This window comes from Onychostruthus taczanowskii, unplaced genomic scaffold (assembly GCF_017590055.1).
Source record: "Onychostruthus taczanowskii isolate IOZ18803 unplaced genomic scaffold, ASM1759005v1 scaffold57, whole genome shotgun sequence".
NCBI classification, from domain to species: Eukaryota; Metazoa; Chordata; class Aves; order Passeriformes; family Passeridae; genus Onychostruthus; species Onychostruthus taczanowskii.
The window spans coordinates 4,646,079-4,665,614 of record NW_024503346.1 but is presented as its reverse complement, the minus strand read 5'-3'; the positions used below and the strand labels follow the sequence as shown (position 1 = coordinate 4,665,614).

The 19,536-nt window shown below is 38.6% G+C and overlaps 1 protein-coding gene across 1 annotated transcript in view; it reads left to right on the top strand.

The window, feature by feature from the left end:
* TAF4 (TATA-box binding protein associated factor 4) overlaps positions 1–19,238 on the top strand; it is a 37,419-nt gene extending 18,181 nt beyond the window's left edge. Inside the window, exons 3-16 of the mRNA XM_041417880.1 lie at positions 3,555–3,721; positions 4,467–4,586; positions 6,342–6,461; positions 7,198–7,320; positions 8,020–8,109; positions 9,159–9,413; positions 9,622–9,766; positions 10,267–10,381; positions 10,985–11,154; positions 11,751–11,881; positions 12,524–12,649; positions 14,050–14,106; positions 14,188–14,307; positions 17,773–19,238. Of these exons, the coding sequence (XP_041273814.1) occupies positions 3,555–3,721; positions 4,467–4,586; positions 6,342–6,461; positions 7,198–7,320; positions 8,020–8,109; positions 9,159–9,413; positions 9,622–9,766; positions 10,267–10,381; positions 10,985–11,154; positions 11,751–11,881; positions 12,524–12,649; positions 14,050–14,106; positions 14,188–14,307; positions 17,773–17,940 (1,907 nt within the window). The 3' untranslated portion in view covers positions 17,941–19,238. The remainder of the gene's footprint in view (positions 1–3,554; positions 3,722–4,466; positions 4,587–6,341; positions 6,462–7,197; positions 7,321–8,019; positions 8,110–9,158; positions 9,414–9,621; positions 9,767–10,266; positions 10,382–10,984; positions 11,155–11,750; positions 11,882–12,523; positions 12,650–14,049; positions 14,107–14,187; positions 14,308–17,772) is intronic.
* The last annotated feature ends 298 nt before the right edge of the window (positions 19,239–19,536 follow it).

Genomic DNA, 19,536 nt, shown 5'->3' with positions numbered 1-19,536 from the left:
ACTTACCTGTGTTTAAACATTTAAAATGTAAGTTTTGGAAAGAAATTTCTTTTTCTACACATGTGGCTGCCAGCCCTTCCTCTTCTCCACTGTCAGGAATTGTTAACTGAGATTCATGTATGGATGGGGAGAGGGGGGTGTTACAGTCCCACAGTGATTTTGTTTAGAAGTAGGAGATAAATGGGACTTTAGTTTTTAATGCATAATCGAGTTATCTCCAATGACCCTTCTGAACTTCACTGAAAATCCACTTAATGCCAGCTTGGGTGTAGTTTTGGGTTAGTGAGTTCTTTTTTTAGCTAATTGGGTTGGAAAAGAGTTTGTAGTTGGACTGTGGGGATAGAAGCTCAGAGAGCAGCTCCATCTCCCTTTTTAAAGAATTCCCATCAAGATGGAGGGGTGTTTTGTGTTCAGTCAAAACTTCCTTGCCTGCACACTGTAGTACTGGCGAATTTCTGCACAGAAATTTCAAGTTCATCACATTCTGAATTCTTACACCTTTTCCAAAGTCACCCAGACACCAACAAGCTAACATTCCAAGCAGGTGAAATGTCTCATGTCATCATACTGTGATTAAAGTTTGTGCAGGACTAGTCAGATGGTAATAATTGTCTTTATGTTTGTATGTAGCCTTGTGTGTACAGGAATTTATCAGTGGTAGAGGCTGACTTAATGACATGTTAGAATATAAAAATTAAAAATAACTGTGTATCAAATTTGAGTGGGAATGAAAGAACTATTTAAATAGTGACAGATATAAATGTGGCTTTATATGAGTTACTTTTTTATTATGACTTCAATACTTGAAAGAAGTACTTCAGACTTCCTGGAGTTAGAAATCTAACAGGGTAGTGCTTAGAGTCAGGGTTTGAATTACAAATGATTGTTTTGTCTGTCTGCTGCCAAAAATTGAACTTTCTTGATATGTTTTCTAAAACTCACATTAATATGCTTTTCAACTGTCTGTTTGATCAGTTGTGCTATGTTAATGTGTAGGCATGTTCTAATTTTGCATGTAGCTCAGGGAGAATATTTCATTGTTCAGATGTTGTGCTTGCACTTCAGGGGTATTGAACCTTCACTTTGTGATTATTTCCCATCTCTTCTCTCTCCTCATTCATATTTTGGGGAGCAAAGCAGTAAGTTCACCGTAGTGGTATGTTGGTGTGTGATGCAGACACATTGCTGAGCCCAGTGGGTGTGTTGAGCTGGAGACAGGAACAGATACCACAGAGCTCTGGGCCACTGCCTGATGCTGTATATAAAGGTCTCATCTGCAGGGGAGCTGCTTTGGCTTGGTGCTTTCAAATATCTTCAGGCACTTTTGCATTGAGAAAGAAGTTTAAACACACCCCCTCCGTCCAAAACTAGGCTTAGTATTTCTCATGTTGCTTTGTAAGGAAAAAATATGTAACTCTTTGAAGAATTTGGAGGTCATATTAAGTTTAGGATAGCTTAGGGAACTCCCAAACTGGTGAATTTTAGGAAAAAGGGTTTATTGTGGGGTGTCAGTGTAGTTCTGTGGCATTTAAGGACTTCTGAAAGCTTGGGCATAGGTAGTTGCATGGGGCCTTTTCAGTTGCTAGAATCTAAATAAGTACTCAAAAAGCCTTAATATTTGATGTTGACTTGAAAATAGCTCCTCTAATCAGATTTCCACTGTCCTGATGATTTAGTTTATAATAATATTGAAGATTTCAACTGATGCAGCATTTAGCTGCTTCAGCTGATCGTTATGAGGGATGACAAAAGTGGGCAATGGGAGTTAATTTCCCAAAATTTTATGTTTGCACATTGAAGGGGTTGCCAGGTTCTTTTGGTGCAGGAATGAGATTGATGTAGTAGCAGGTCATTCTGTAGTCTTTAAAATGTTCAGTTTCTCTGTGTTTTGTCAGTAGCCCCCTCCCCATTGACTGATGGTGGGAAAGTAGTGATGGTTCCAGTGAGCAGCCCCCAGCATCAAGCTCTGTGTTCAGTATTAAGGTCTCTGAGTTCTCCTAAGATGTGGTGGAGATGATGGTGCTGTGTGCCTTTGCTGTTTTAAAGGAAATACTTCTCAGGAGAAGAGTTACAGGAGAAGAGACCTTACTTTTTGGAATGGCTTGGAAAATAGTTTTTTGGACCTGACAGTTAAACAAAGAGTATTTACTTCTACAGTCTGCAAGATAATAAATAAGTTTCTCCTCCTCCTCCTTTCCTACAGAAAAACACTTTGAGGCTATTTGTTTCTAGATATAACACTTGTCCGTAGCGCTCTGTGGGTCCCACCTTAACACTTTAAAATAAGTTGTGATGGAAATTCACATTTTGGATGTAAACTAGTTTAACATCTCTGTGTGACTCTGCTTCATTAAAAGAGAATTAATGTAGAGAGTGTAAGGAAAAAAAATAGGGGCAAATCAACTCAGGCTTTTCTTTTGAACTCATTGTTGTAGAAATCAGTATATGACTTTTTGCAGTTTACTTGTAAAACTGTCCGAGAAAACTGTTTAAGGCATTGTCTGTAAACATTTCAGCACTTCACCAGAATAGAAAAGCAAATAAAAGCTTGATTCTTTTGAAGTAGTCAAGCTCTGAGATGCAATAGACCACATCTCCAGATATTGTTGGGGAGTGTGTATGGGCTTTTGATTCACTGAACAACACTTAAGAAAAACTTTCTGATTTCACTAGTGCCTCTTGATTTTCATGGCAAAGGTTCTTCCTGTAGCTGCTCAGAAAAGCCAACTAATTTTGAGTGCCCAGTTTGGTTCCTTGGGTGGCTTTTTCAGAGCTGATGAGGTCCTGAGGCTCTCAGAGACTGAGTGAGGCAAGCTGAATGAAGGAGCTCTTGGCAAAGAGTTCATGTTGTCCAGATCCTGTTTGTGCCTTCAAGGAAGAAAGAATCACATCTGAAAATCTGCCTTTTAAAATCTGCTTCCCTACAGCTACCCAGTGGGGTTAAGTGTATTGATCTGAGTGGCTGAGCAGGGAATGACTTCCTCATTTCCCTCTCTGTTTTATTTTTCATTTGGGGTGTAACATGGCACAGTGCAGTCTGTTGCTGATGCACATGAGAGAGATTATGATTTTATAGCCACTTTCATTACTAAATTGGTTATGGGAAATTAATTTAGAACTTAGACAATTGTGTTGCTGTTGATGGTGAAGCCTAGGTTTGATTATTTTTCTTCCCTTCTTAAAGACAAACTAACAGGAATCTTGCCTAATGGCAGGATTTTCTTCTATTTGTAGTGTCATAAAACAAATTTCTTGGTGAAGAGCAGGTAGGATTTTTACAGGGTCATTTTAACTTCTAGTCACATGGAATATTTGTGGTTGAGGCAGATACAACTCACTGTGTTCTGATGCACACCATACTGAGCATTTAGATAGAGTATTTCTGAAATTAAGTTATTCTCGACAAAATACCATACCTCTCTTGCTAGTTGCCTAGTCCTTCAGCAGTACATTAATCCCATATGTACCCAACTTGAATTAAAAAATACAAACAGAAAAATAAGTTCTTTGATATTTGCAAAGGATGTGTTCCTTGACCACTCTCTGTTTTGCAGGCATGGTCCTGGTGCGCAGTGAGAACGGGCAGCTGCTGATGATCCCCCAGCAAGCCCTGGCACAGATGCAGGCGCAGGCACACGCCCAGTCTCAGCCTCAGAACACTCTGACTCCTCGTCCTGCTACACCTACCAGTGCACCCCCAGTGCAGATATCCACAGTGCAGGTCAGTGCAGCAAGCTGTGCTGCTAAAAACTGTTTTGTTCCCTGTGCAGACCACATGAGAAAGTGAGGTGTGATACTAGTGAAGAAACCATTGATCTAACTGAGATGTAAAGACTTTTTATAGATTCATAGAATCTCAGAATTGTTTGTGTTGGAAAGCTGTTGGAAGGGGCCTTAAAGCTCATCCAGCTCCTGACATGGGCAGGGACACCTTCCACTAGACCACGTTGCTTCAAGCCCCATCCCAACCTGGCCTGGAACACTTCCAGGAATGAGGAGTTCACACCTCTCTGGGTAACCTGTGCTGAGGCCTCATCACCCTCAGAGCCAAGAATTTCTTCCAAATAGCTAATTTAAATCTACTTTCCACAAGGCATAGGCATTGGATTTCGTTCCTAATTCTGTTACAGCTTGGCTGTTACTCATCAAAAATATTTTTACATATCTGAATCTCATTAAGTTGAAAACTTTGATATAAAGGAGACCATATATGGTTAATGTGTACAACTCTTCTCCCCAGAATAAATACAAGACTAAAAGAAAAAAATTGATATGGATATACGTGCACCAAGATTTTGACAGTTGCATTAAGTTCCCAGAGTGAAAATCCTTCTCAGAGTTTTGTAGTGCTTCAGATGTATTCTTTGCTCTTTGTAATAATGCAGAATCAGAACACCAGATAGAGCAGTTGGTATTTTTACTATAGGCACTGATGTGTTCATGATTTTTTTTTCCCTCTTCCCCAGGCTCCAGGAACACCCATTATTGCACGACAGGTGACACCAACTACTATCATCAAGCAAGTGTCTCAGGCTCAAACAACAGTGCAACCCACGACCACGCTACAGCGTCCCCCGGTTGTGCAAGTGAGTGTGTAGGGAAGTGATGTGTGCATGAGATTGCCAGGCACACAGGAAATGCAATTGCTCAGTGCAGGGAAGAAATGCCTTCTGAATTAGCCTTTCTGAAACATCTGCAGGTCTCAGTGTATATTTTGGATGTACAGGTATAATTTTTTATAGGTATATTGGTATTATTTCATATTACACCTATACATATCTCCATTGAAAGGTATTGTGTTTGTAGTTTGTACAATCACAGAGCTGACTAAAATGAAACACCTTTATGTTTTCTGCTTAAAGGAAGTGACAAGAATTCCCCTTGGGTTTTTGGCTGTGGTGTTATTCCTGTGGTGGATCTGCAGTCCTCTGAATTCTGCAGCAAAATTCACAATTGCAAAGATGACTGCACTGGCAGCCTTCTCTTCCTGAAACCTTCTCCCTTTCACAGGAGTCTCTGCTTTGGTCTGTGTCCTTCTGGAGACTGATAACTCACAGAGAGACTGATGTCAGTGTGGGCTGGCCTCTATTCATTTTGGGCTTGCTTGGACTTTTTTTTTGAGATTCAAGAGTTTAAAAAACAGTGCAAGAGTGTGAAATTCTCCACATGGCTTCCAGGCAGCAGTGATACAATATGATTGCTGTCGCCTCATCTGTCTCATTGTGCTTTCTTCATCCTTTGAGGAGACAGGATTAGAGAGTTTTAATTTAAAAGATGCAGGTTTTGCTATGCATCCAGTTAACCTTTTTCCCTCCTCAAAGAGCCTTTCCCTATGCCAGTGCTCTTTCTAGATCTAAGAGTTAATTTACCTAACTGAGTCTCCTTAATTTGCACTGCTGTTATACTGGACAAAAAAAAAAAAAACCAAAAAAACCCCATCATTCCATCTGCATATTTTGTGCTGTAATGAGCACACCATGGACTTCATTTATCCTGATTTCAAAAAAAAAAAAAAAAACAAAAAAACCCCATCATTCTATCTGCATATTTTGTGCTGTAATGAGCACACCATGGACTTCATTTATCCTGATTTCAAAAAAAAAAAGAGCCAAATGAAATCCTCTCTCTTAGTTTCTCCCAAAATACCAATAAAGTTAGCTTTAGCAGCAGGGGAACCTGGTTTTTGTGCATCTTCATATAAAGAGCAAGTTTACAAATGATTTGTGAACATTCTGAGTGTCAGTTGTAGCTTGGTAGGAATTTGTCTCTCAGACTGGGTTGTTGTTAATAATTAGACTGTTGGAAGCCCATGAATGAGCTGTGTATGTGAGAGGATCTTGCTTGTAATTGTGATTCTTTTGAGCTGATATTTCTACTTCAAATTACCAATTTGTCTACAAAACTGAAAAAATTTTCCTGTTGTTTATCACAAACACCTCAGTAAGAGCAGAGCTTTTGTGTCAGTTGTGCCTTTTTAGAAATTCCTCCCTTTGGAAGTGGCATTTAATGAAGCAGGTAGAAAGATAAATTGAATTCACAGTAATTCAGCACTTGTTTTAGCTGAGCTTTGAAACCCCACTGGCTGAGATTGTGTTTATGGTATTTTATTCAGTGACCAAAAATCGCGCAATTTTTAATCAACTTTCGGAATTCCCGTTTCGAATGTTTTTAGTGCCATCTGGTGGCCGTTCCCTTCCACTGCACCAGACCGTGAGCAACTTATTTATAGGAGCTGAGAGGTGTTCTGCTGCCCTGTGGCTCATCTTCTGTTTGATGGCTCAGGAAAACAGGCTCTTGGTAGGTTCCACGGAAAAATAATCTTGTGTTTTTATTCTCTGCAGCCTCAGATTGTTCTGGGTGGTACTGCACAAACAACCACGTTGGGGACAGCAACAGCCGTACAAACTGGAACTCCTCAGAGAACAGTGCAAGGGACAACGGCCACCTCCACTGCTGCCACAGTAAGATTCTGAGAAATGTAACATCTCTTTTTGTCCACTCACATATGCATGATGTGCATATGTACACACACATGTAAACACAGATGGGAGTGGAGCTTAGTAAAGATGCAGGAATCCTGTGAGCTGTTGACCTTGAAAAGGTAAACTTTAATAGAACCATATAATTTACAAGGTGTGGGTACAGGTCACTTGAATTTTTATAGGTGTCAAAGTGTTTTTATTTCTGTAATAGTATTAAAGCACTCATTTAAAAAATATATTAGATATATTTTATAGAACAGTGAAGTGTTCAGCACTGTAGAGGAGAATCACTATAAGAAAGGATAAGCAGTTGGCACTGATTGATTCAAGCTGCATGTTTCCAGGATTGCAAAACAGGGAGAATCCATGTACTATGCACTGTGAAACAACAGCTTTACTATTTTTTGTCCTGAAAAAACACGTATTTTCCCATATACAATGTGCCATTCTTAAAATACTTGGTGTTTCCTAATTTCATGAAGAATCACAATTCCTTAAATTTTGGTAACAAAAATGTACAATACATATGAGTATATGAAGAAAAATATTAATCTCAGTCTGTTTATGTTTTAATGTGAGGGATATGTATGTATAAATATTACTTTGTACTGATGAACTAAAGGATTTTATTTCATGGAGTATATGGTCAGATCATGGATTAAGTGGAGTTTGTCTTCCTTTCCCTGATTGTTTTCCTTTTGCCCTTCTTTCTAAGGAAACTATGGAAAATGTGAAGAAATGCAAAAACTTTCTGTCCACATTAATAAAACTGGCATCATCTGGAAAACAGTCCACAGAGACTGCGGCTAACGTGAAGGAATTAGTACAGAATCTGCTGGTAAGAAAAGTTCATCAGAAGTTGTAAAATACAGCATCTGGGCAAATTCAGACTCAAAATTGGTTTTTGGTGTTTTTTGGTTTTTTTTTCCATTGGATGGAGTTTATAAAATTGGAGCTAAATCAAATTAACTTTGCCTCTTCTGAATTAAAATAGATGGATAAATTTTCCATTAAGTTTATTACTGCTTGTATTCATGCATGAGAACATGAGTTCTTTTGGAGTGTGAGTAATGCAAGTAGTGGCTGTTTAAATTCTACATTTTGATAAAACAACGAGTAAAAAGATGTATTATGTACTTGAGGGAAAACACTACAGCTGGTGCAATAGCTGACTGTAGGAAATCACAAGTTTTTACAAAAAACGTTAATAAACCTTGCCTGATGCTAATATAAAACTTGATATATTTAATATTTATAGAATGAATACCTGTATTGCTTAGTCTACATATTAGCAACCTTTAAGTTATGGTTATCTGCATTCCATCATGCACTAACCAGAGGTCTTTAGGTCTTATTACTTGAAATTTGTAGTAAAGTTGGTTGCTACCGTAAAGCTGTTGGTAACTAAAAATAGTAAGGGATGATAAAACCACTTAATTTCAGTATGTTCCCAAGTCTTAAATTTTTTTTTTGGTGTTGGATATCTGTAAAAAATTAATTTCTACAAGTTTGTTCATTTTGATTTTCTGTTTTGAAGGATGGAAAAATTGAACCAGAAGACTTTACCAGTAGGCTCTACAGAGAACTTAATTCTTCACCTCAACCTTACCTTGTGCCTTTCCTGAAGGTAACTTCTCTTCACTACTCTTCCTTTATCTCTGTGCTTATGTATCAGCAGCAATTAACACAAGCACATCCTTTGCCATTATATGTGGAATTCCAAAATCATGTTAAAGGGAGCTTTAAATGGTGCCTGGTTAGGCTTTTGCTCCCTTAAAAAACACTTTTTGTGTCTTAGTTCCCAGAGTTTGTTACTGTGATTCATTGGCACAGTCAGTAATGTAACTTCTACCATGGTGACACATAGTAGCTCTTTTGAGAAATCTGAAAAGTTTTATTTCTTTGACTTAAACCACAAACCTATGAATTGATTTATTGCTCTCTTTTTAGTCTTGGAAAGCAAAGGGATTCAGTGATATAGAAAACTGTACTTTCTGGGAAATTTTTTCCTGTGCTGTAAAATGGTTTGGATAAGCAGGAAATTTGTCATCTCCCAATGATAAATCACACTTGACATAAATTTTATAGTAGTTCAGCAAATCTTGAAATAGTATTTATTGCAAAACATTTACTATCAGTGAAATCAGTGAAAATATAACAGCACTAAATGGTAAGACTGTAACTGCTTGACTAATGTATGATTATGGGATATAGTTGTAGGTGTGTGTTAACATTTCTGGGTTCTTAAATGCTTGTTCAGCCTTGGGCTGTTCCTGAGGACAAAAATTGTTGCCATAAGAAAACGACTAATTTAAGAAGCCACCAAAACACTGTGGTCTCTGTTGAGCTGTTGTAAAATCCTCCCGGGTGTTCCAGTGTGACTTTTAAACCGTAGGATGACAGTCAAGGCAGGCAGCATGGGCTTGGGTTGTTAAATACATACCAGGGGTTCCAGGTAGGCTGCATAGCCTAGATGCCCATGATATCCAAAAGGTATTGTCCCTCTGTCCTGCTTATTGAATAGGAGCATGTTGGGATTTCTGTGTGCTCACCTTTCCTCAGGTGCACACAGCCTGATCCAATGGACTGGAACAAAACACGCCGCTTCTTTACCATTAGTATTGTGTGAACCAGGATTAAACAACTCAACCGAGCTCTTTCCCTTCACCTTTTCAGAGGAGTTTACCTGCCTTGAGACAGTTAACACCAGACTCTGCAGCTTTCATTCAGCAGAGCCAGCAGCAGCAGCCGACGACGCAGGCGACGATAGCCACGATCCCGTCGGCGGCGGCCGTGCTGCTGAGCTCCTCGGTGCAGCGCACGGCAGGCAAGGCCACTGCCACTGTCACCAGTACCCTCCAGCAACCCGTCATCAGCCTCACCCAGCCCACACAAGTTGGTGTCAGTAAACAAGGGCAGTCCACGCCGCTGGTATGTGAGCTGGAGTGCAGCGTTTGTTATTGCACAGGGTTTTTTTTTTTTTGATAGCACTTCTTGAATTGGTGGTTTGGCTCAATCAAAGATCAGATAAAAAAAGTATAATTTAAATTACATCTTGGTTAAAGTGCTCTTAGGGTTTGTTCTTGCCACCTGATTCTCAGATTATTTACAGTTCTTTTTTTTTCCTTATGATTTCCAGGTTATCCAGCAGTCTCAAAAAGCAGGGGCATTGATAAGGCCTCCACAAGTAACATTGACACAGACACCCATGGTGGCATTGCGGCAACCACACAGTCGTATTATGCTCACCACGCCTCAAATCCAACTGAATCAACTTCAGACAGGTAAGAGGCCAAGATATTTGTGATGTGCCATATTTGATAGCATTACCTGAAGTGTGGTTTAGGGATTGCTTGCCCAAAGAAGTTGTTGATCCCTGGAAGTGTTCAAGGCCAGGCTGGATGGGGCTTGGAGCAACCTGGTCTAGTGGAAGGTGTCAGGGGGGTTGGAACAAGATGATCTTCAAGGTCTTTCCTGCCCAAACCATTCTGTGGTTCTATGAATGTCAGTTCATAAGTGCCCTTTTTGTACTACTGCTAAAATCTTCCACTGTATAGTGCCATAGTGGCTGGGGGTGCAGATCTGTCAGGACAGCACTGACAGAGAAATGTTGTTTGGCTGCTGGAATTTTGTGGAAAGGGTCCTGTTTTTACTTGGGTGAAATGCTGACAGAAGCTATTGAGGTCAACTCTTTATACCAGACCTATTGCCATAACTACCTGTGACTGGCTTGCATGTGTGAACTCTTATTGATGGAGTACAAATCCTGTCTGTCTTCTTGCAGTACCTGTGGTAAAACCAGCAGTATTACCTGGAAACAAAGCTATTGCCACTGTTTCGACACAAGTAGCTGCTGCTCAGAAGAATAAACTGAAAGAACCTGGGGGAGGCTCTTTTAGGTGAGGAACTGTATGTTTGTGCTTGGGCAGCTGAACTCAGACCTTCCTGGTGCTGAATCCATCTGGGGAAACTCAAAATAACCTAGAGGTGGATTTTCTGGGGGCAGGTTTGCTTCTTCATTAAAGACTTCAACAAACAGCACTGGACATACTCGTGCCAGACTGGTTTTAGCATTTAGCTGGCACTAAACCTCATAAACAATTCCTGCCCAGACAAGCAAGTGGAATTCATTCCTTCACTTCTCCCAGCTCTGCTGGAGTTACTTGGTGAGGTACAGCCTGTCTTAGTGGTGAGGGTAGATTATTATTGTTTTGTAGTAGTGATTTGTCTGGTCTCTTGTTTCTCAAGGTGGTGAAACATTACATAAGAGAAGATTTTGGAAAAAACAGGAAGTACGAAATTAGTGCTCTTTGAAGTCAAAGCAGTAATTTCTCATTTACAAACAAATGAGTTGTATTTTATTATATCACAAAAGCAAATAAAATGTAAAACTAATTATTCAGGTTTATGGTGGAATTCATTATGTGCAGCTGTGGTATCATAGCAGTGTGTGCAGATAAGCACTAAATGTTAAGATTATAATAAATTTTCCTTCCTTTAAGGGATGATGATGACATTAATGATGTCGCATCAATGGCTGGAGTCAACCTGTCAGAAGAAAGTGCTCGGATATTGGCAACAAACTCTGAGCTCGTGGGCACGTTAACAAGGTCCTGTAAAGATGAAACCTTCCTTTTCCCAGCACCTTTACAAAGAAGGATATTAGAAATAGGTATGTTCTTTTATCTTGAACATAAATAAAACCAAATTTCACTACTCTTAGGTTTAATTGAAGGCATTTTCCAAAGAAATTGGTTTGAATAATTAAAAGTTGCTGGAGTCGTTACCTTCTGGTATATTCAGATGCTCGTGGGAAATAATTTGTCTTATGAAAGTAGAATAGTGTCTAGGAATAGCAAACATAGATTTGCCTTCTAAAGTGATGGCAATTCAACTTCAAAACTACTTAATCTGGCTGAAAGTCTGACTATATAAACTAATAAGGTGTATCAAGCATGACACAAACAATGAAATAAGTCCAGAAGCACTTTTATCAGCTTTATTTAGTAATTTAGAATAGATGGTGGAACAAAAAGCAATCTTGAATTCTTTGTTACACTGTAGTACACAGCATTTATTAATAGATTGTCAATTTTGTTAAACTAATGTGAATTTTAATATGTGTGTAATTTCCTGTTTAATCCTTGTCTGAGAAAAATCTGCAAATCCTATTTAGAAAAATATTTAAATTTCTGTGGCTGAGATTTTATTCATATTTAGTTGTATTGTAAAATGGTTTTTTGCAACCCACTTGTGTTCTGATTGTAGGTAAAAAACATGGAATAACAGAAATCCATCCTGATGTAGTTAGCTACGTATCACATGCTACACAACAAAGACTACAAAACCTCGTGGAAAAACTATCAGAGACTGCTCAACAAAGGAATATTTCCTACAAGGTACCTGTATTTAATTGCTCAAATCAAATGGCAGAATTACACAAAGTCAGCAGGCTGGGGTGTTGACTGTAATGCAGGAGTTCAGGTGTTCTTTTTTCTGTGAAATCAGGTTGTTTATTTTCTTTGACTGATTCACCTTCCATTAAGATATTAATACGCATGGGTGACTGGAGCTTTTCAGCTTGCATATACAAAATGGTTTTAAAACAAATGCAGAGTAGCTGTGCCCTCCCCTTTATTTATTATGTCAAATGTTTAGTGTGTGAGTGATTGTAGAGTCAGACAGATAAAAGCACTGCTTTGAATTCCCAGGAGACTGCTATCTGACAGATGTGTGTTCCTAATAGATGCAAATGCCTGAGCAGTGTTTAAAGAACCACACAGCTCTGTGAAATATGTTTGAGAGGTTAAAGCTGTGATGATATTAGTTTAGAAGTCAAAATCTGATGATTCATGGAATAGAACAAAATGCTTTTAAGAGTTCTAGCTGGTTTGACTGGTGTAAATATACTCCTGCTATTTGTCTGAAAAGGACAAAGTGAACATTGGAGCTTTGAATGTGTATGTTCTTCCCCAGTACAGTACAAGTTAACAGCTTTGTTTTTAAGGGAGTAATGAGAAATGTATTTGCTGTATTTTCAGGATGATGAAAGATACGAACAAGCAAGTGACGTTCGGGCACAGCTCAAGTTCTTTGAACAACTTGATCAAATAGAGAAGCAGCGTAAAGATGAACAAGAAAGGGAAATTTTAATGCGCGCAGCAAAGGCAAGTGCTTGGCTTACACACGTGTTTGCAAAGTGTCAGTTTTGACATCAAAACTGCATAGTTTCTTTTCATTCTAAAACACTTGCAATGAAGGGGAAGACTAATCTTCAAAGATGGAACTTAATGAATGTGTTCTCAACTCGAGCTCAGTTTTGCTTTTCTTTGTAAAGCATGCGAAACAGCTTCTTTGCCACTCTCGTTGCACATTCCCAAATTAAAAGGAGTCTTGAAATTTAGTTTTTGCATTTTGCATTGGCAAAGAAAGATGGATTTTATAACTTGGTGGTACTCTTAAATGTAATAGAGAGAGACTAGAAATAGAATTCAGAAAGATTTTTACAAACTGGAGAAATACAATAAATAGGAAGCAGTTGATGTAAACATGAATGTGAATATTAAACTGTGGTTTTACTCAGTGAATATAGAATGAATATGGTTAAATAAGAGTACCCTAGAAATAATTCACAAAACAACCTATGTTTTCAGTTAGTTTTATGATCCAGCATGAGTTGACAATGTCAAAATCCAAATTTATTTTGTTGTTGGCCTAAAGAATGTAGGGATTAACAACACTCAGGATTTGATAGGACGAGAGGAAATGGCCTCCAGTTGCGTCAGGGGAGGTTTAGATTGAATATTGAGAGCAATTTCATCACTGAAAGGGTTGTCAAGCCCTGCAACAGGCTGCCCAGGGCAGTGGTTGAGTCACCATCCTTGGAAGTATTGTGTAGATGTGGCACTTGGGGGCATGGTTTAGTGGCGGGCTTGGCAATGCTGGGGAAGCAGCTGGACTTGATGTTCTTAAAGGTCTTTTCTAATCTAAATTATTTCATTATTCTAAGAGTATGACACACACAAGGAATGCAGGTGCCCAGTGAAATGGGCAATTGCTGATGTGAGTGGTCTTGGGTCACTCAGGTGCACTTTGTTCAGCCTGCAGCCTGACCTGTGTGTGTAGGTGTAGCAGAAAAATCAGCTCTGAGTAAGTGCTTGGTTACCCAGCAAGGGGAGGAATTGTTCCAAAAAGTACAGGTCTGATTCCTTTGTTCATATGCAAAGTGTGTAATTCAGTTCACAGATCTGTGTAATTTGTGTCTTGTAATTTGTGTCTTGTAATGGTTGCATTTAAGACATAATTGCTTGGCTACTCCTTGGTTATCTTTAACAAAGCAGAAAAATGGGATGCCTTTTTCAAAAATAGAAACGTTAAGAAAAGGCAAACTTTTAATTTCTGAAAGTTGTTTACCACTGTTGCCTTCTGTGGGGAGTGATAGGTATTCCCCACTTCCTGCTGAAATTTAAGAAAAGCTTTCCTATATAATCTTTAACTGCTTTTGTAACCGAGTCCATTTTTCTTTATTTTCCTCCAACCACCTCCTGCTCATCCTTTATCAACACAGTCTCGATCTCGACAAGAAGATCCAGAACAGCTTAGGTTGAAACAGAAGGCCAAGGAGGTGAGTGCTGAGCATAACTTCAACTTTTATTTTGGAAGTTGAAAGAGAAATCATGACCCATCCTTGTTCTGGCACACACAGATGCAGCAGCAAGAGCTAGCACAAATGAGACAGAGGGATGCCAACCTGACTGCGTTAGCTGCCATCGGTCCCAGGAAGAAAAGGAAAGTAGATTCACCAGGATCTGGATCAGGGACAGAGGTACAGTATAATTGTCACCTTTGGTTTTGCTGCCTCAGCCTCTGTGTAAACCCTTATGTTCAGAGCTTTTTTCCCAGTTTCTGGAAGCTCCCTGAGCAGCAGAAGTGTTTTGTGTTCAGATTTGCTCACTCCAAGGCAGGATCAGTTTTTAGCACCTGTAGTGGCATAGGGAATGGTCTGAGTGGTCATTCCCTGATTGCTGGAACTGGAGGGATCTTAGAAAAACCATCTCTGATCTAACAAGTCTCAGCTCTTTGGACCTCCATAGTTTTGGAAGGAGATTTTTGTGGTCATAACCTATCTAACTTGAAGTGCAGAGTAATGCTGAGTTAGTGGGGTGGTAGAATTCAGTCACTGCTAAATTTGACAGCAGGAGTTTCAAGTTACAGGAGCTTGCCTAATTTTTCTCTTCAGCAGCTGATTTGCCTTAGTTTTAGTGTCTCCACAGCAGATCAGTTTGACCAGTTCCATCTGATCAGGATGTTCTTGCACATCCTCTGTACATTCTACTGTTGAATCTGCCTTTTAAAAAAATTCTCTGCAGATTAGGTACTGGAATGCTCAGTGTCTGATTCATTTAATTTACATTCTGGTACATGATTATCTGCTGTATTTCTAAACAAGTTAATAAACAAGAAATGGTATAAAATTGCTTTCTGCATGAGACATTCAATATGGGATTTCTCTAATGTTTTAAAAGAGCAAAATATTCTTGAAAATTGTCATTTGTTGGACCAAAAGCTCTCTTCATAATTTGAGGATTTTCCCCTGTGGGGTTTTGTGTCTGATAGCAAGTGACAGAATAGTAATAGTGTAATAGTCCTGTTTATTACTCCTTGAGCATTCTGAATTTCCAGTGCTAAAGCATTTATACTGTAGAAAAACCTCAAAAGAGTTCACCTGGTTTTATACTGAATTGCTGGAAGCAATAATTTACATGTGCTTGATATAAAATGGTAGAGAAAAATCTGAATACTAGTAAATGTTATTTTTGTTTATAAAAAAATCAAGCCTCTTGAGCTTCTTTTAAAGTAATTTTAAGTTTTGAAATGTACTAAAATGTCTGCTACTGAGAATAAGACTTGCTTTATATAAGCTGACAAATGACTCTATTAAAGGTTTATAGATGTAGTTTAAAATTATGAAAATTACAGAATGGGGCACTTTGCAAAGATAGATGTGTACACAAATGAAGTTGTCTCAGAGGAATATGCTGAAGTACCTCATGCAGAGTTAATGTTGGTATTGCTTACTCCTGCATGCTCAGCTGTGCCACCTTAACGGTCTGTTAATGTCACTTAGGTTATGGGATGTATTTTGCATCTCCTGTGAACACTTGTTTGTATTTCATCTAAATCTGACTAATTTCGTTATCTTGGATTAATCACTGGTTAACCAATTAACTACAGGTTCCCTGGAAATCCAATCTTTTTGTCTGCTTAATTAAGGAGCAGCTGCCTTTGATCTGATACTCACAGCTGTGCTTTTGCTGCTGTGTCACTTGACATTTTTAAATTGGGCTCCACTTGTCACCATTTGTATGCAGTTTGTGGTTAAGGCATATTACAAGAAGTGTGGAAAATAAGGTTTGTTGTTACTTAGACACAGTTTTGTAAATGGAAGCTTTTGATGTCTACAAATGCTGACTCTTAATTACATGTAAAATCACTTCTAAGTAGTAATTGCACTGTTTTGTTTCCAAATTCAACAAAACAGGTTGCTGTCAGTTTGAGAGTTTTATGTCCGTGTGATTTTACTGAAAGTTACCAAAAAGCTTTTTAACTTATTCCATACATAATTCTGGGTCTTTAAAGACTCCTGAAATTTTACCTTTGCATTTCAAGTATTATGATCTAGATAATAAAGCTCAGGCCTTGAGCTTTCACTAAAGAATATTTAAAAACCAAGAATAAAACCCCTTCCAGCCATTCTTTCTGTTCTCTAGCAATCATATGTATGTGAGAAAATTTAGTCAGCATCCAGTAATTTACTGCATCTTCTTATTTCCACTGAAGTTGGTGAAAATTAGATGGCCAAATTATGCAAGTGCCTTAAAATTTCTCTTGAAGATCCAGACTTTGAGCAGCCCTAACAACAGGATTTTACTGATTTGGTGTTTGCTGGGTCACCAGAATGCTTGAGAATCAAAAATCTGAATTTCCTGTCAGCACTGTGGTGAAGCAAGTTCACCTGCACTGAACGGAGTTCTGCTACCCCAGAATGAACATTTCCAGTGCAGGTTTAGGTTGTTTGATCATCGATAATGTTCATTGATTAAATACATTACTTTCACACCTGTTAGTGGGAGCCTCAGCAGCTTATTCACATAGCTCATGCACCACTCTAAATTTGAGTTTTTTTCAAGTCCGGGGTGTTTTTATTAAGAAAAATTTTTGAAAATTCTCCAAACACAGTGGCAGATCAGTCTTTATTCGCTACTGGGGTGCGTTTGGTGTCGTGAAGTATAAAAGTTTCATTTAAAAAATTAAAAGATAACATTATTACAGTAAATTAAATTGGGGGGAAAAATAAATGCGTAGCTGAGCCTCAGAAATGGAGCCCGTTGCCAGAAGAATCCGTTCTTTAGGCGAATCCCATCCGCGCACAAGGATTCCCGGCTGGAAGCTGCGGGCGCAGCCTGCATTCCGCTCCGCGCGCGCCCTCTGCCGGCACTGCGCGGAGCTGCAGCTGCTCCCGGCCGCTCCTTCCCCGCCCTTCGTGCCGCTCGTTTGTTCCCTTCTGCTTTTTGCTGCTTCTTCTTCTTCTGCTTTTTGCTTCTTCTTCTTCTTCTGCTTTTTGCTTCTTCTTCTTCTTCTGCTTTTTGCTTCTTCTTCTTTCTTCCTCTTCTTCTTCCTCTTCTTCTTCTCCTCCTCCTTCTCCTTCAGTGGTTGATATATAACATGCTGTCTGTTTGTCCTGCCACTCCGGGAAACTCCCAGTATGTACCAGAGGGGTACAGAGTGATGCTGAGAGATGGAGAGGCATTCAGAGGTCGTTAGAGAATATGTCACTGAGTATAGGAAAGCTCCTCCTGAATTTAGTCCTGAGCTTGGTTACAGCTGTTGTCATCAGAAGGAGAGCATCCTGCCATGGAGATCATGGATTCAAGGCCTCAGTGCTGGGAACAGGACTGCTGCCCAGGTCATCCACAGCTCCAGGGCTGCCCTTGGCATCTGTATGCTGGAACTGTGAAGAATCCTTCCTTTCTGTTTGGTTTGGTTGTTGGGATTGCCTGTCCTTAGCACCTTCCTAAAAATGCAGGCAGTGCTTTGGGCCTTTTTTGTCTGTATTGAATGACGCTGAAAACTTGTTCAACTGTTAGTAAATCAGAATTACAAAGGAAATCTCCAGTCTGGTAGCATACGGCTGTCTGACTATGAGCTGTTTTTAGGTCACAGATTTTCTCTGAAAAGTTTTGGAGTGCTTTCAGGCATGGACTGATTGACCTGTTCTTGTGCTTTCCAGGGATCTGGTTCGAGTGCAGCAGTCCCAGGCAGCTCTGGAGTTGGAACAACCAGACAGTTTACGCGACAAAGGATAACGCGGGTGAACCTCAGGGACCTCATATTTTGTTTAGAAAATGAGCGAGAGACAAGCCATTCACTATTGCTATACAAAGCATTCCTTAAGTAAAATGGAAAAGATCAAGGTATTTTTGACGGAGAGACGCCTGAGGACATTTTTTAATATATTTGCAAATTACGCCTTTTTGTAACAAGCGAATGGGATATTGTTTAAAAAACAACCACCTCTTTACATGGAACAGTTTTATATTCCTGTTTATAAATAAACTCTTCAGTATAAGAGAAATACATTTCTGTAACAGTGAGGATACTTACAAGGCCTGTGGATACTATAAAAGGACAATTAAATTTTAACTCATCTCTTGATTGAGTGGCCTTCTTGCCAAACAAGCCATATATAAAGACTGATGGAATCGTTTAGCAAATAACTAGCTACCCTTTGTCAGCCCTGTAGCAGTTTCGACATTAATTGTTCATTTTAGTTCAGTTTTATTCAACTAAATCCATTACATAGGCATATGTCTACAGCAGATGACCTCATTTCATTTAGCTTTTTTTTTTTAAACAGTCAGTTAGCAAAGCAAACTGATTTTTTAAGAATATTTATCTTTTCCCCCAAATGCTCAAAATCTAGAGGGATATACAGTTAATTTTAAACATAACCTCAATTTTAATCACATTATTGCTTATTAGAGGCCCTGAAATCCCATAAAGGAGGGTTACTTCTGAATGTTCTAGCAGCATCTGTAAAAATGCATTTTATTTGCTATAGTTTGTAAAGCTGTAAAGTTAAAAAAGGAAAAAAAGGAAAAAAAGAGAAACCTTTTCAGCATAAATATATTTTACTTGCACTGTGTTTTTTAGCTAAAGTGAAAGCTTAGATTAAATAAAATCAAAAGTTGAGAGGAATCATCGAAAGACTTTCTCAGTGTGAATCAAGTGTTGAAAAATGGTTGGTGTATTTTGTCAGTAATTGTACATAATTTTTGGCACATAACATAAAAATGGCTATGTAAACTATAATTATTTTGCTAAAAGACTGTATGCAAGCTGTGGGCCTACTTTAAAGATGTCCAGAGCAAAGTCCCTTCTTTGTACCTATTTTTTTATTACAAATATACTAATTGGTTCTTTATATTTTCAGAGGTTATTGTATTAAATTGTCTATTGATAGTACTTTTATGACTGTAAATACTTTGGCTTTCTTTGTGTGAACTCTCATGGTAGAATTTAACTCTCTTGCGTGTAAACTGAATGCTGATCAGTATTTTTATCAACAGCTGACAACTGTTACACCCCTTTTATTTTGTCTCTTAGGAAATCCTGTCTTTCCATTTTTTTTCATGTAAATTTTGCACAGTTACTTGTTCATATGTAAATATTTTACTTTCAAAAATGAAGTTTTTAATTGCTATTGTTTTATATAGGATTGAAAGAAAATTAACTCCTTTATTAAAAACAAATTTATCTGTATTTGCTAATGTATTTTTCTCTCTAAATCTTTTCTCCACTTGCATTTATTTTTCTTGGTGCAGTAAAAGATGAGTCTACTTGAGGGGATACTGTTTGCTAAAGATGCACTTTGGGATGTTTTTATACTGTTTTGTTTTATCAGTATTTTGGAGGATGTGATTTAATGAATCTTGGCATTTGGTTGTTGTCTTAGGGGTCTTGAAGTAGCACCAGTGGGCAGTGGGTTTGGTTT